The sequence below is a fragment of the Drosophila virilis genome, chromosome 4 (genome assembly GCF_030788295.1).
Source record: "Drosophila virilis strain 15010-1051.87 chromosome 4, Dvir_AGI_RSII-ME, whole genome shotgun sequence".
Taxonomy (NCBI): domain Eukaryota; kingdom Metazoa; phylum Arthropoda; class Insecta; order Diptera; family Drosophilidae; genus Drosophila; species Drosophila virilis.
The window spans coordinates 17,543,350-17,560,250 of NC_091546.1; the positions used below are offsets into that span (position 1 = coordinate 17,543,350).

The 16,901-nt window shown below is 37.3% G+C and overlaps 1 protein-coding gene across 1 annotated transcript in view; it reads left to right on the plus strand.

Annotated features, from left to right (window-relative positions):
• The window catches only part of Sema1a (semaphorin 1a), a 185,847-nt gene extending 170,420 nt beyond the window's left edge, over window positions 1–15,427 (plus strand). Inside the window, 10 exon segments of the mRNA XM_002051569.4 lie at window positions 4,903–4,985; window positions 5,540–5,683; window positions 5,782–5,893; window positions 6,254–6,396; window positions 6,481–6,609; window positions 8,130–8,337; window positions 8,401–8,671; window positions 8,743–8,796; window positions 13,295–13,367; window positions 14,335–15,427. Of these exon segments, the coding sequence (XP_002051605.2) occupies window positions 4,903–4,985; window positions 5,540–5,683; window positions 5,782–5,893; window positions 6,254–6,396; window positions 6,481–6,609; window positions 8,130–8,337; window positions 8,401–8,671; window positions 8,743–8,796; window positions 13,295–13,367; window positions 14,335–15,242 (2,125 nt within the window). The 3' untranslated portion in view covers window positions 15,243–15,427.
• The last annotated feature ends 1,474 nt before the right edge of the window (window positions 15,428–16,901 follow it).

The following is a 16,901-nucleotide window of genomic DNA, read 5'->3' on the forward strand; positions in this document are numbered from 1 at the left end:
AACAAACAGGCTGATGCTTTTGGCCGGAGCAGCTGAAATGTTGCAGGACGATCCTGCAGCTGGTCCAAGTCCTGGGCTTGGGCTTGGGCTTTTCTGCATGCTCATAAATTATTTTCAAGACTCTCTTTCAGACATGTGGAAATTTAAAAATTCAATTTGGCAACTTTTCCATGTAATTGAGCCACAATTACGGGCTGTTGAGGCGGGGTACGGTAAACTTTAAAGAGTAAATCATATGCAAGCCACTGAGCAGAGCCAAGCGGTAGTTCCGAAAGCGAGATGCGGCTGGTGGTGGCGGTGGTGCCGAGGGCACCTGCTGCGGCTGCTGCTGATGTTGCTGCAGTCAAGCGATAGTTTGAACCAAACGAACCGAGCCAGCCAGAAGGAAATGCATGGATGCGCCGAGGCAACCCGTAACGAAAATATGTATGCACAACTGAATAAATTAGAATGAAATATGGAACACGTAGGACCGGAACAGCGGAGACTGCACTCCTCCTATCCAAAACGCCCGTGCACACACTCGAATCAATCCCTATCCACCCAACCGGTTCTTTGTCGAGCCACACACACATGAGCAGACCACAACAAATGCAAGTGCGGGCGAGTGGCATTAGCGAAGTGGTTGCACGGCTCGCATCCGCGGGTGTTGCGGGGGCAACGTGTTCGTTTTGGCCACTTACTCGCACTGCAACTGACTCATTGTGCTTATGGCTAGAGCCCCACAACAAGCAGGATGCGAGAGGACACGCATCAGAATTTAATCATGCCCAATGCAATTGAAAAGCTCAAAAGTTACCATAGAATCTGCGCACACATTTATACGGCGACCCAATTGCTCTTTTGGCCAGTCACAACGCGTAGCTCGGTCATGCACAAATGCAGTTTTCAGTCACAGATATTACTGCTACTGCAGCAGCAGCTGCTGCTGCTGCAACTGCTTCAACTGCAGTTACAGTTGCTGTTGCCAGAAATAAGTCGCACAGTTGAAAAAGTCCGCTACTCTTTTGGCTGGTTTCCATTTAACCGCATGAATCACAGTTAAAGATGATGACAGCCACAGCTGAACTAACAAGTTACCCAACATATAATTTAAGTTATCGGCTCATCAAGATTTAACTGATATAATTTAAACTCATGACATACTATGCTCGCAAGAATAATTTGTATATAATTGTTTATATATTAAAGTGCTTACTTAATGCCAGCTCTTTACAATTAAGTCGATTAACTTGTACTCAATTAAATCCGATTTTTATATTGATGAATCCCACTTCAATCATCAAATAAACGAACCAAAATGTTAGCATGTTACATTCTGTCCGATAACAGTGTTATGTCAAATCATGTAACCTCTGTATACCTCTGACAACATTAACGTGAGTTTATAATCTTTTCATTTCACATTCAATACAATGTTAAATTGCTAATCAGAGTCTTTACTGTTGAATTAATATGGGAATTAACTTAACAGTCTTTGACATTCAACTTAACACATTTTTTGACAGTTCCTTAAAGCCTTGTTAACGCGGTTAAAGCTCTTTAGCCGAAAGCGAGTTTGTTGCTTAAATATTATTCATTTAAATTCAAGCAATGCATAACTTACACAAGTGTTAAGGAAGACCACAAACTGACCAATTTAATGAAAACGAGAACAGGAAGCATTTCGAATTGGACTTGAATTGGGTCAGGGCTGGAGGATGGGAATCCGATGGTATTTCTGTTTTTGGCATTATTGAACACAAATGCCAAAATCAAATCAAAAATTCACAAAATTTATGGCGTTGGGCTGAAGCATAAATTTATTATAATTTTATTTGAGCAAAGCGTTTCGGGTACAGCTCTGCCAGGGCCACAGTGCGTATGTGTGTGCTGTGTGCGAATAAATAAATCACAGAATGGGACTAAAGATGAGGTGGAGCCACTTGCTCGCACACACACACACACACACATACACAGAGCGGCCAGACACCGCAGGATACTCATTTGAATATGCCAGGGGGCGACAAGTGGCTGATAGCTGGGTTGGCGGAGCTGCCAGCGCCAGCAAAGTTTCTTATAAGTTGAAAGTTTTAGCATCTCCGCAAAAGTTAAATGCTTCAAGTTGCAAGTCGCTGGGGTCACCGGCTCTGTAACAAATTGTTTCCTGGTCGACCCGGAAGTATCCGTACTCGACAGATTTCTGCCAGCTGGTTGACCATATCCTGGCTCTCCTCTTGGCCTGCCAGTACCAGTACCCGTACACGTACCCGTTCCTAGCTAGTGTCATATCCAAGGTGCCAGCCACAATTCTGTTATGTGCGCTTATCTTATCGGTCAAGTTTTTATACCTCTGCCACTTTTACTGTCATGGCCTTTATCATGCATGTCCTTGTCCTCCGGCTGCGGCTCACTCACTGACTCCAGCTCCAGCTTCAGCTACCCCTCCTGCTTCAGATAAAGCTTTGGCTCTGACGCTGGCTGCCTTACTAATTTCATTCCATATAGCATGGAGTTAACTTCCACTTGTGACCCTCATCGCTGTTGCTGTTGTTGTCAGCATCGCCGGGTCTAAGCTCATCGGAGCGTCACAAAAGTTGGCAAAAATTGTGCAAGTTTCAATTGCCAGCTGCTCGGACTTGGACTCGAACCCGAACCTGCCTCTCTAAAAATGTCCTTTACTTTTCTTTCCATTTTTGATTATTTATTTTTTCTTTTCTTATTTTTTATTTTGTTAATGTGTCTTTATTCTATTGTTGTTGTTTCGTGCTGGCGTGGCCTTTGCCTTTTTTTAATTTTCGGCCAACAAAGTTTTTGGCAGCACTTTTGCATTACCATTCACTGGGATTTGCCACTCCAGCCCAATGCTGCGTCCATTGGTTTGTTTCTGCTTTGGATTCATTTCATTTCTTTTGGCTGCTTTTGTTGCGTTGGGAATTAATTTATAAGCCGCCGCAACTTTGCTTTCAACTCACATTGCATTAAATATTTTATTTATCGTCGTTTCCTAAAATTTGTGACCATAATTGAAGACTTTCCCAGGCTACAAAAACAATTCACATAACACATTCCTTTTAAATGGTCAATTTTTAGTAGAATGTTTCCTTTTAGATTGTCAGCATAAAATCATTTTAAATATAACTTTAAATATTTATCGCATAACTAATCCAATTTAATACCATCAACTGCAAAAACAAATTTTGCATTTAATTCCAAGGAATTTTAATCAGTTTGCCAACAGGAAGTTTATCATTCATTATCTGCACAACTTACGGCTCTACTAATTATATAGTTTATACCACAATGATCGATATGTGGCTCAGTTGAATTCATTCAACTCTTAACAGCTCGATTTGTGAATGACTGTTATGAAAATTATATAGGTGGCGATTTCTGCTCGTAAAATTCAATAAAATGAGGCGTTTATTCGTGTACAGCTTGAAATAATATATGAAGATACTTAAATTAAAAATAAAACATCTGATATAAACATATTTCTTACTTAATTTCTAAAGCATAGATTATAATAATAATCATTTTCAAATTGAAATCAATATTAAAAAAGTAACTATCGAATTCCGAAGTTATCGATTGTTACAAACATCTAGAGTTTTGCAGCACTGGTGTTTGTATACTGAAACAATTGGAATTACCATAAATGCAAACATTATATTTTGCCGCTACGATGTATTTTACAATCAAGGCCTAAAGATACATTTGCCACACAATGGTGAACTTTTTCAATTTTGGTTTAAACTCTTGCCCTATCTGGCCCAGAGCAAACATTAGTATATTCCCAAATCTCAGCTGCACATACTGTTGCGCACATTTCAACAGGGCAACCGCAACAGTCATCACAAAATAGAAGCCATTTAAGCCAGCAGTTGCTCGTTGCCGGACAAGCCAAAAAGCGATGCAATTCTTTGGCCATTTAGAAAATTGAGCAACATAACTAAAACTCAAAAACGAGATTTGTTAATTAACAATAAAACAATGCACAATGCCAAACGGGCTCCGTCCAGCAGGAGCCATTTGCTGTTCTGGCTGTTGTTGCTTCTGTTGCTGTTGCTGTTGCTGGTTCTGGTCCTGCTGCTGCTGCTGTTGTTGATGCTGCTGTCCATGGCGAGCATTTGCATTTAAATCGAGCCAGCAACTCACACAAATACATAAAACAGTTGCACAAAAACCAACATGGAAGCAACAATAGACAAGGCAGCCAAGCGCACAGCCACAAATGTTGCCTGCAACAAGGACAACTGCAACAACAACAGCAGCAACAGCAGCAACAGCAGCAGCAGAGGCGCTAACGTTCAACATTTTTGTGGTGAAATCAGAGAGAAATTTCCGTTTTTATTTCATGTCTTTTATTGTTGTTTGCTCGAATATGTTTTTACATATAAATACAAACACATTGTTGCTGCTTTAGTTGTTGTTGTTGTTGTTGTTGCTGCTGCCGCTGCTTCTGGGTGTATGTTGTTGCTGCTGTCGCAGTCGTTGCTACCGCTGTTGTGGTTTTCAGTCATTCTGTTTGTCATTCTCACCATTGCTACGGCAGCTTTCTGCCCCATCTCCCTGACCCAACTCGCTGTCCCGCTCCGCTAGCTGCGACCATTTCGTTGTCCATCCTTTATTAATGGTGTCTAACCGAAAACCAGCCGCCTATCCAAAATGTCCTGTTGTGTCATTCGGCTGGCAGCATTGACATGTTGTTTGTGGTTCCAATTTCGAACATACGACTCCAAGCTTGGTTAGGTACACTGTTAAATAACACTAGGCGACACTATTTTACAATCCAAACAGGCATCAAACAGGCATCTTATAACGAATTATTTCCACATTTCTATTCCATTTTATTAACAATTATATTTTATTATTCTCTATAACTAACTTTTTTTATTTTTATTTCTCTTAACTCATTTACAGTTATCGCTTCACACAAATTGCGGTAGATGCACAGATCAAAACTCCCGGCGGCAAGACATATGATGTGATTTTCGTTGGCACAGGTGAGTCGCATTTGGCATGGACAGTTGAAGGGTCCCCGGGGCCGATTGCCCTGACACCGATTGTCTTTATGGTTCATATCACTGACCGATGCGCCCCGTGGACCCAATCAAAACGTGAATACCCTGCGCGTGAACGATGTCAGGGTATATTAGAGTAGATTACACAAGGGTGGTTTATCAGCATGCTGAATTCTTGCTAGTTGCGGAATTCACATTTTATATGTTTTGAAAATGGTCATTTTTATTAATTCCTATAATTTGAGTCCATTTAGAATAATTAATCATCAAATAACGTTTCTATAACAAACTTGTCTAAACTTAATTTAGAATTCCAGCTTGTGACTTTTGTCAATCTATTAAACGACGATTGGTTGATAGGTTTATAGAAAACTAGCTCCAGTTAAGTCGCGCAATTTACAAAAATAACCATTTAGACAGAATTATACATGGCTGTACTTTTCAATGAATTAATATACGACAAAATAAGACTCTAAAACAAAATAGTATTGAGCGTAGCCTTAAATTTAATTTTCGTTTCTGCTTCATTCAACCAGATCATGGTAAAATCATTAAGTCCGTAAATGCCGAATCAGCGGACTCTGCGGAAAAGGTCACATCGGTAGTCATCGAGGAGATCGATGTGCTGCCCAAAAGTGAGCCCATACGCAATTTGGAAATTGTGCGAACCATGCAATACGGTAAGTGGAACTGTAGACCCATTGAATCAGACTCAATTAAAAGGAAACGTGTAACGAGCTTTCATTGTAAAACGAATTCCCCAATCCTTGATACGCAGATCAACCGAAAGATGGCAGCTACGACGATGGCAAATTAATCATTGTCACGGATAGTCAAGTGATAGCCATACAACTGCATCGATGCCACAACGACAAAATCACCAGCTGCAGGTAAGCGACACACCTGAACAATATGGGGAACAGATTGGTCAGACAGCAGAATATCAGCAAGAACAATGACATTTTTATTTCATGTAACACTTTGCGTGACTTTCATGCCTCGGCTGTCAGACTGGCAACCAGTGAATAAGAGAGAGGGAGAGAGAGATAGAGGGAATGTGAGAGAGGGGTAGATTCTCCAGCTCTTTCTCTCATCTATAGCTCACATTGCCATTTGTCTGTCTGGGTTCTGCTGTTGCAGCTGCTGCTGCAGCACTTTATGCGCATTTATGGAGTTTTACATTTCACAATTTGCAGTATGTTTACACCATTGCCTCTTAACCCCCCTGCTTCTCTGCTTCTCCTTTACAGCGAATGCGTCGCATTGCAGGATCCATATTGCGCCTGGGACAAAATTGCTGGCAAGTGTCGCTCCCATGGCGCGCCACGTTGGCTGGAGGAGAACTATTTCTACCAGAATGTGGCCACCGGTCAGCATGCGGCCTGCCCCTCAGGTGAGTTAAATGCCAGCAGATGTAGCTGTAGCTGCAGCTGTCAGTGCAACAGCTTCAACTACATTAAACTATCCTTGTCTTCAGGCAAAATCAATTCAAAGGATGCCAATGTGGGTGAGCAGAAGGGCTTCCGCAACGACATGGATTTGCTGGATTCGCGTCGTCAGAGCAAAGATCAGGAAATCATAGACAATATTGATAAGAACTTTGAAGGTAAGGCACAAAATCAGGGTTTCCCCTAACATATTGTAGTTCATTTGCTTGGCATGTGCTGTTTTATATCATCTTTAACAGCTTGATTTACCCATAGCATAGAATAAATACATATATGTGCGCATATTTACCAGTCTGTTGTCATTTTTTAAATCACATTTTCATTTCATTCTTTTTTTCTTTTTGCACGCCAGGTGCTTACCTGGCTGCCTGAATGCCATTTCGCCCCCACCCTCATTACGCTCCCTGCTCCCTCCTAGTTTGCATATTGCCACTTTATGCTTTTCAATTTCAATCAACATTTACCCTGCACTTTATTCTAGTTGCTTTATTATCGTCATCTTGAATGTAGCTGCACAGTAAACGTATTTTCATTTTTGTTTTTATTGCATTTTCCCCCCACTTAAATACCCTGCCTTAAACTCTTCTGCTATACAATTCTTCATAAAACAACTTTTGTATTATTGTGTATTTATTGTGTTATTCAAAACGAGCTGTTTACATTTGGGAAGCTTATAAGATTTGACCAATTCACCAATACCTAACTATATTATATCGATAACGCATAATTAAATAAGTATGTGTAGAGCTGATTTTCTTTAGTCGGATTAGACTAACCTAATTCATTATATTTATGAATTGAGAAAATTATCTTTAAATCTAAAAGTAGAATAAAAATAATATATTTATATATATACAAGAATAATGTTGCCAGACCAAGTTATGTGTGTGTGCGCATTGGCCTTTATGTGTTAGTGTATGCACGCATGTATTTATGCATTTATGTATGCATGCACGGTTGTTTTCTAATACCAAACGCAGACCAAGCTTATTTATCCCTGATGCGAGCTTTTTCCGATTTATTTCAAACTTATTTTCAAAGCTCTACAAAAAAGTTAACGAAAACATATATATTTATTATGTAAATTTTTTATATACCTCGTGAGTACCTTTTATCCCGGGAAATTTATTTTATTTTTTTTTTTAATTTTAGATTTCATAACCCTTACTTTTAGCCCAATATAAATATAGTTGCATGACATCATATATATTCATTTTTATATTTTTTCTATTACACATTTTTAAATTAATATTTTGCATCATTATCATTGATTATTAATTGAATAGATACTCATCTATATATGTATTTGAAGAATTTGGTGTTGTACCTTGTATTAACTCGTTTTTTCTTCTTCTTGTTCTTCTTGTTTCATTTCAATTATTGATGTTTCAACATTTTGCCACATTTGGTTATAAAAAAAACGCGCCAATTTGGGCGTTATTCGTTGTATTTCGATGTTTGGATGTTTATTGATGTGGTTACAAAACGGATTCTATATGTACACGTAATCCTTCTTGCAAATATGACCCTGACACACAAAAAAAACAACATATATATACTCGTTGTGGCTCGATGTGCTAATTCGGTGAAAACTCAAAATTGTATCGTAATATAATAAAATTGATAAATATAATTGGTTCATATTCCGCCGATAACTATGTACATTCACTAATCGAAGGTCCCCAAATCTCTGCAGATATTATCAATGCGCAATATACAGTGGAAACTCTGGTAATGGCCGTGCTGGCCGGTTCGATATTCTCGCTGCTGGTGGGCTTCTTTACGGGCTACTTCTGTGGACGGCGTTGTCACAAGGATGAAGATGACAATCTGCCGTATCCGGATACGGAATATGAATACTTTGAGCAGCGTCAAAATGTGAACAGGTGAGTACCCAAAAAAGCAATTCTTAGCTATAGCTATAATTTGACGTTCTTTTTGTCGTATAGCTTTCCATCGTCGTGCCGCATACAGCAGGAACCAAAGCTGCTGCCCCAGGTGGAGGAGGTGACGTATGCGGAACCGGTGCTGCTGCCACAGCCGCCGCCCCAAAACAAGATGCACTCGCCAAAGAATACACTGCGCAAGCCACCCATGCACCAGATGCACCAGGGTCCCAACTCGGAGACGCTTTTCCAGTTCCAACCGGACGGTTACAATACCCAGCAAACATATCGCGGACGCGACAACTTCGGCACGTTGCGCTCGCATCAAGTGATGGTGAGTCACACATCCAATGAGATGCCGGGCCCAAATTTCCAGCACATAGACTAATCCCTTTTACTTTGCAGGGCGACAACTATAGACGCGGCGATGGCTTTTCAACCACTCGCAGCGTCAAGAAGGTGAGTTTGCCATTCGTAGTGCCTGTTGTAAGCGTTTTACTTACAATTTTGATTTGATTTTTATTTTCATTGTATACTGATCTCTAATCTCTAATCGTATCCATTGAGCTCTTTTTGATGTTGTTGACATTTTGACATTTAGTATATACTTAAACGAATCCTTGTGGTGCGCTTGTATTTGATTGAACTCTCACTCAATCGTCGATTGGTGTATTTCTTAGACTCACTTTTCAACTTGTTGTGCGTGTCTCCATCTCTCTGTATCTGTCTGTGTGCATCTGTGTGTGTGTGTGTGTGTAACATATGTGTGCCTATCCACTTATCTATATGTATCTACGTATCTGTGTACTTTAGAACTTAAATCATGCTCACTCTTTGGAATAAGCGTCTCACAACAACACATCAGCTGCCATTTTGCAGTCACTCTGTAAATTTTATTTTTATTTTTAATTCTTGCATTGCATTTCAATAACTCACATACTAGCTGCATGTTCTGTAAGTATTTTATATGTCGATTTATTCAGTTAAATTATATTGATTTTCAATTATTAGCTTCCCATGCTTCATTATACTAATATGCATTCATTATGGTAACATCATTATACATTATACTAATAATGATTTTTGTCAAATATTCAAAATATAATCTTGTGCAAAATATTTTTACACCATATTAACAAATTTAAATTACCCAAAAACAATTTAGTACGTTTTTTAAGCCAATAATTTGTCTAATTTAAATCTTAAATACATGCTTATAAGTTTGTAAAAATACATAGAAAAAAAATTAATAGTTTATATATATATAATTTATAATTTAAAGTTTCTATAATTTTGGCCCCCTTTTCTTGAGGTTTAATTTTGCTGAACTCTATTTAATTAATACTTAATTAAACTTAATTTTTAAGTGTCTCAGTCATTCGCAAGCATAAAACATTCGTATATGCAACTCAATCATATAGCCAATATTTATATTTATCCATAAATATATGTTTCGTATCTACACGTGTATATCTAACCCGGTTCAAGGCCATCGTCCATTTGCATGTCCATGAACATATGATAATTCTCTCCATGTATATATACATACATATAAGTCATGTACATTAATCCATAATTCTGATTCTGAAATTAATTACATTTGTCTGGGGTTTGTTTATTGTAAGTTTTGTTCGCTGACGTTTTAGAAATACACCAATCTTTCGAAATGGGCGATTGCGAATCTTTGCAGGCGTCTCTCTAAGCATTTTGTATAGTTGAATCTTTGCAATTTCCGCTCTAAGCCATCTTTACTCTTACTAACCTCTATTGCTGAACTTCTTTTCACATACATACATACATACATACACCGAACACTTACACTATCGTGATGATTGCCGATCAACTGTCAAATGTGGACAACACCAAGCAACCGAAATACCAAAACTCTATCTATCTTTTCTTCTTCTTCCCTTTTTCATTAGGTTTACCTTTGAGACGGGAGTGGGGCGGCTGAAACCAGTCAGGGACTAATTACCCAAAATATGGTAAATACTTACGCATAACTAAAGCAAATTTAGTTAATTTGTTTTCATTATTTTCATTTTGTTTGTTTATTTTTTTGTTACAAATTTTTATTTGATTTTTTTTATTTGATTATTTATTGATACGGCTGACAAAATTTGCTCAAAAGCTGCAGTGCGGATACCCTCGATTGAGAGATCAACTGAAATTCTGAAACTGAAAATCTTCTCTTACTATTATACATACACCCAGCACAGTTTGATCGAAGTTTCATTTATCTCACGAGTAAACTGTAAATTACGTTATGGAATGCCATTTTTGATTTTGTGTACTTATGAAAGAACAGACCGTAAACAATTATATCGAAATTATACTCAACTAATCTCAGACAAAAATTCTTAATCAGTCCAAAGACATCGTCCAGTCTGTCAGCCAGCCCGCGCCCAACTCGACGATTTATTGCCATTTGCCAGCGGAAGGGTTGCAATTTTTGTGTAATCGCTTATTGCACATCGATTCTTTTTCGATTATCGATTTATTGTGTGAGTGAGTCTCTGCGTAAATGAGCTGTGTGTGCTTGCATCTCTTTGTAAACCCAATCCTCATACACACTCGCATAGGTTGGCAACTCTTGAACTCTTCTTCTGCATGGGCGTCCAGCACTTTGCGCATTAGTGATACACACCCGAACCCTTGATCCAAACGATAAACCCATTAGCCAAAGAATGTGTGTGCATTTGAACCTAGATACTTACATACAGTATGTCAATAAAGTGTTTTTACTAACAAAAAAAAACTAATTTTTTGGGTTTAGTTGAAAATAAATGTACCTAAAAGTGAGAATTTTTTTTCAATTATAATTTATTTCGATTCTATATTTCTCCTAGAACTTAATGGCAAAAAGAATTGTTAAATAACATTACCCAAACATTTTATAAAATTAAAAAACTAAAAACATTCACATTTTATGCTGTCAATAAAGTGTTTTTACAGCTACGGTAAATTGTTTTGCCGTTCTCTTTTGGGTGATCCCGTTAGATTTGGGCCCATGCGTTTTGGCTTCTCTTGTGTCTTCGACTTTTCTTGTCATTTTCTATTGCAATTTATAACGTTTTGCTTTAATTTTATGAAAAATAAAATGCCAGGAAAAAGAACAACTTTTGAAGTCGCTCAGCTGGTGTATTATAACCATCAGATGGGACGTCAAGTCTCGGAACTGGCTGATATGTTTAATTTATCAAAAGCAACGATATACAACATATTAAACAGAGCCAATAAGGAAGATAGGCTAGAGGCAAAGCCAGTATGTGGTCGACCCTGCAAAATTTCTGACAGAGATAAGCGAAAAATTCTGAGAAAAATTGAGAAAAATCCACAAATTTCGCTTAGGGATATTGCTCAGGAGTTCAAGGAAGAAAGTGGTGTTGATGTGTCACATGAAACTGTCCGAAAATTACTGAATTCCAATGACTACACATCACGAGTTGCCAGGAAAAAACCTCTACTATCGGCGGCGAATATTTTGAAGCGGCTATCGTTCGCTCAAGTCCATGTAAATAGTTCGAACGATTTTTGGAGTAACGTCATATTCTGTGACGAAAGCAAGATGATGCTATTCTACAACGATGGGCCATCCAGAGTCTGGAGAAAGCCACTAACAGCGTTGGAAAACCGCAATATTATTCCAACCGTTAAATTCGGAAAACTATCAGTGATGGTGTGGGGGTGTATTTCGAGCAAGGGTGTAGGAGATTTGACCTTCATTGAGAATACCATGGATGCTAGACAATATCTGAGCATTTTACAGACACATCTCGTCAGTAGTGCACAGAAATTTGGATTCTATGAGGACAATAAGCCAATTTTTAAATTTTACCAGGACAATGACCCGAAGCATAAAGCTCATATGGTAAGAGTTTGGCTGTTGTACAACTGTGGAAAGGTGTTAGACACTCCACCACAAAGTCCAGATATGAATCCAATAGAAAATGTGTGGTCATATTTGAAAAAAAAAGTCGCAAAGCGGAGTCCAAAATCAAAAACTGATTTAAAAGCTGCTGTACTGGAAGAATGGCAGAAGATTCCAGAAACATACATACAAAACCTTATTGTTTCAATGAAACGGCGATTGCAGGCTGTATGTGACGCTAATGGCAGCCACACAAAGTATTAAAAAAAAATATTCCTGTTTTTTTAACATTGTTATTTAGTAATAAAGTTTCGTGTAAAAACACTTTATTGACAGCATAAAATTTGAATGTTTTTAGTTTTTTAATTTTATAAAATGTTTGGGTAATGTTATTTAACAATTCTTTTTGCCATTAAGTTCTAGGAAAAATATAGAATCGAAATAAATTAGAATTGAAAAAAAATTCTCACTTTTAGGTACATTTATTTTCAACTAAACCCAAAAAATTAGTTTTTTTTCGTTAGTCAAAACACTTTATTGACATACTGTATATCCACAATATGATTATGATAAATGTACTTGTAATTATTCTAATATACTACCTAATAATACTACCCACAAAGAAACGTAATACTTATTTGTAATGCTATTCAATTTTCAGTTTATTGCTTGCTAATTACAATTACATAAGAACGTGCTTAGGCTCTTCGTTAAATAAGACACTTAAATAAATAAACTTAAAGTTAAAGATCTGAATTTCTAAATTTATAGAATATTTATCATTTATGACAATAATTTCAAATGCCACCCACGCTAATACAGAGCTGGGCTGAGCCGATATAAGAACTGAATATTGGACCTGAAATGCTCGATCCAAGTAGTTTGATTCCGTTCTTCAAAGCTTTTACTTTTGTTTTGTTTGTTAACCCAATCAGAGCCAAATTTAATTGAAAGAAATTTTTTAGTTTTAAATCATTTTATATTTCTCTAAATATACAAGTACAGTAAAGTCTTTGCAGTTTTCGTTTATAAGAATTTAATAGAAAAGAAAAGAAAATATAAAAAAAATTATATCACCAATCCTAGGCTGTAAACAACACAAACACACGAAACAGAAGTCTTGGTCGAGCAAGAAGACAGCCGCCCCGTCATGGTATTGGTAAGTTTTTCTGTTCCATTCAGTGATTTGAGCCTTCGGTTGATATTTATTAATTGTAAATGACACATACAAACACGCATACACACACAAAACCAATCCAGTTTATTAAAATTTCAATTGAATTGTTCCCCCACGATCTCAAAGTCTCTCTGTGTCTCTTTCTCTCTTTGTCTCTCTCTCTCTCTCTATGTGTTTGCCCTCTTTCTCTATGTATTTGATATATATTCGATCAAAGTAAACAAAATCGTGTTTATTTTTAGTTGGTATACAAATTGGAATACATTACTTTGAGAATATATTATATATTTTTTTGATAATAGTTTTATTTGTTGGGACACATTTGATTACATTTTTCATTTTGATCCAGTGTTTACAAATTTATAGTTATTTAAAATCGAACTTGATCAAAAATAAAATATTTATATTTATATTTTAATTAATTATTCATAATATAATAAATATTCCAACATAATTTTGTATACCACAACATTTTGACAATTGCAGAATATAAACTTAATAGTAAAAATTCTATCTAAAAACTAATTTTGAAAAATCGATGAAGCCTAAAATAAATATATATTCATTAATTTCCTTTTAAATATTTATTTATTTATATATTTATTTTGTTTATGATATGTGTGTGTATGTGCGTGTCTGTATATTTGTGCATGTTGCAACGGACTCAGTGTTGTGTAAAACTTATTTAAAATAGATTTGAAAACAGAAAAACAAATGAATGCAGTATACACATTTATATTAAATATGTATGTATGGATTTGTGTATACGTATTAGATGTGAACTAAGCTCTATTTGTGTTGTTGCAACATGTATTTGAGTACGTGCGTGTGCGCGTGCGTGTGTGTCATGTGTGTCGTGTCTTTGCATAACTTTGCATAAGTGCTCTCAACACCTGGCAGCTGAACTCAATTGACCCGCTGTTTGTGTTGTTCCATTTCGATATTGCAGTAACTCAACACCGTTCAAATAGCCCGCAGCAGCAACAGCAGCAGCAACAACAACAACAGCAGCCGCACTCCAGCTCCGGCTCATCGCCCGTAATGTCGAACAGCAGTTCGAGTCCAGCTCCGCCATCAAGCAGTCCCAGTCCGCAAGAGAGCCCCAAGAACTGCAGCTACATTTACCGTGATTGATTGATATGTAACACCAAATCGATGCCACTCATCCAGGCGTTGCCCACGCCTACGCCTACGCCCACGCCTACAAAACCAATGCACCAAGCACAGGAGCAGCAGCAACCGCACGAGCAAGTGCTGGCCAACAGCAAGCAGCTTGCCAAGTCTATGCCCGTAACGCCCATACAGCCGCAGTCACCCACAGATCCGCAGACTGCCCATTTCATGCTCATGCCGCGCTCGCCATCGTACGAGTTGTACGAGGCGCGACCCGCACTCTTTCGGCATGCCCACTCCGATGCCACATTCCAAATGCAACACTACGACGACGACGAAGACGACAATGATGACTTGGATGACGCCGATGTAGACACATCATCATTGGCCATGATTACGCCGCCGCCGCCCTACGACACGCCGCAGCTGGCAGTAGCTGGTGCGAGTGCCGCCTCCACCTCCAACTCCGCGCCGCCGTTGCCGCCGCCGCGTAGATTTCGTTTCGGCAATCGCGAGCTGTTCAGCATGAGTCCCGGCACGCCCAAATCCAATGCCATAACGCCCACAAAACTGAGCGCCGCTGCTGTCGCAATGTTTGCGACGCCGCAAATGGCCCAGCTGAACCGAAAGTGGGCGCATCTGCAGCGCAAGCGTCGGCGGCGCAACAGCAGCAACGGCGACTCCAAGGAGTTGGATAAGCTCGTCCTGCAGTCCGTCGATTGGGATGAGAATGAGATGTATTAGCGGCTGACCCTTTAATCGATTCACATTTGACAGTCCAACCCCTAAACTCCTAACTGTACTTGTAGCAATCTTAACATATTTATATATATAGATATATATGCCTGCCTATATAGCTCACAAATCGTGTCGGTAGCATGTCAAATTTGTATTTTCTGTAAATTAAATTAGCCTGCGATACACACATACACACACACACCTATGCAATGGCAGACCCCACACACAGTCACGTAGAATGTTTGGAGTTTATATATACTTATATAATTTTTGCCAATTTTAGATGCGACTTTACATAAATATTACAAAGTGCAGAGGCATTCGTATAGTGAAAATAGTGAACTCAATCGATCAAAGTGTAAAAGCAGTTATATAGATAAGGGTTGTCTTTAAAATCATAGGGTATTGGAATACAAGGAAACTAAATTAAAAACCATTTTATGATCTATTTATTTTATATTTATATTACAACAAAATACATCAATTATTCAGTTTGAACTCTTTGCAACAGACAAAACATTAAGACGACTTATTTTAATTACTCATGTAATTAAGATATTTATTGACCCAATAATTTTGTTGCCTTAAAGATAATGTTAATGTTCTTGACTTATATTTCCAAAAACTATATATTTCTCATCAATCATAAATTATATATACCATAAATTGTTTAATGGAATTTGAGGAACGGCTTTTAAGGACAACCCTCGGACTAAATAAACTGAAATAACTTGCATATTGAACTGGGCTGACTTAGCTAAGATTTATCCAAATGGCTTGATGGCATAAGGAACAGTGACAGTTACAATTTCTTTTTGTTTGCTAACGCTTATGTATGAATCTAAGGACATACTTAAAGCATAGGGGGTATACGCGTTTACACCCAACTATACTTAGTCGCAGTAAAGTGAATAGTTTGCATTTTTGAAATTATTAAAGATTTATGATATATCTACACAAGCAGCAGCAAAAAAATAAAAAACAATGAGAATTATACACAAGATTTATAAATAGTTATATACATAATATATATACACACATTTACTGAGAGCTGCTAATTATACGATTATGCATAAGTGTGAGTAGGCATCAACAGAACTTTGTTGTGAACAAAAACTCAAGAACTATGAACAGAAGTAAAATTATTGTTAATTAATACACCCACACAGACACACTGACAAACGGCAGATGGCATGTATTGCATGAAAAATACTCGAGAATTAGCAAACATGTAAATTTTTAGTAACGAGCAAAGATAGGGATTTCCAATGCAATTTGTAAATAATATTAAAGACAAGAGAAGTTGTGTATTTAACAAAAAAAATCGCCCACATTAAATATAACAAAATATTATACAGTACATACAATTTTTTGCATTTAAAACAACAACAAACAGAAAAAAAAATAGTAAAAATATACAAAAAACAAAAGTTAAAAAATACAATAAGAAAAAAAAAAAACAAAAATAAATTAAAACAAAAAACGAAACGCTTATTACTGATTTATAAATAAGTAAAATACCAAAATAGTAAGAAAAGAAAGAAAATAAAAACAAGTTAGTTTTTAATATATAAGATATACTCGTAATGAACACAACAAACTTAGTACATACTTACACAAATGCATACATACAAATATTTAATCAAAAATGTTGCTCCTGTTTTG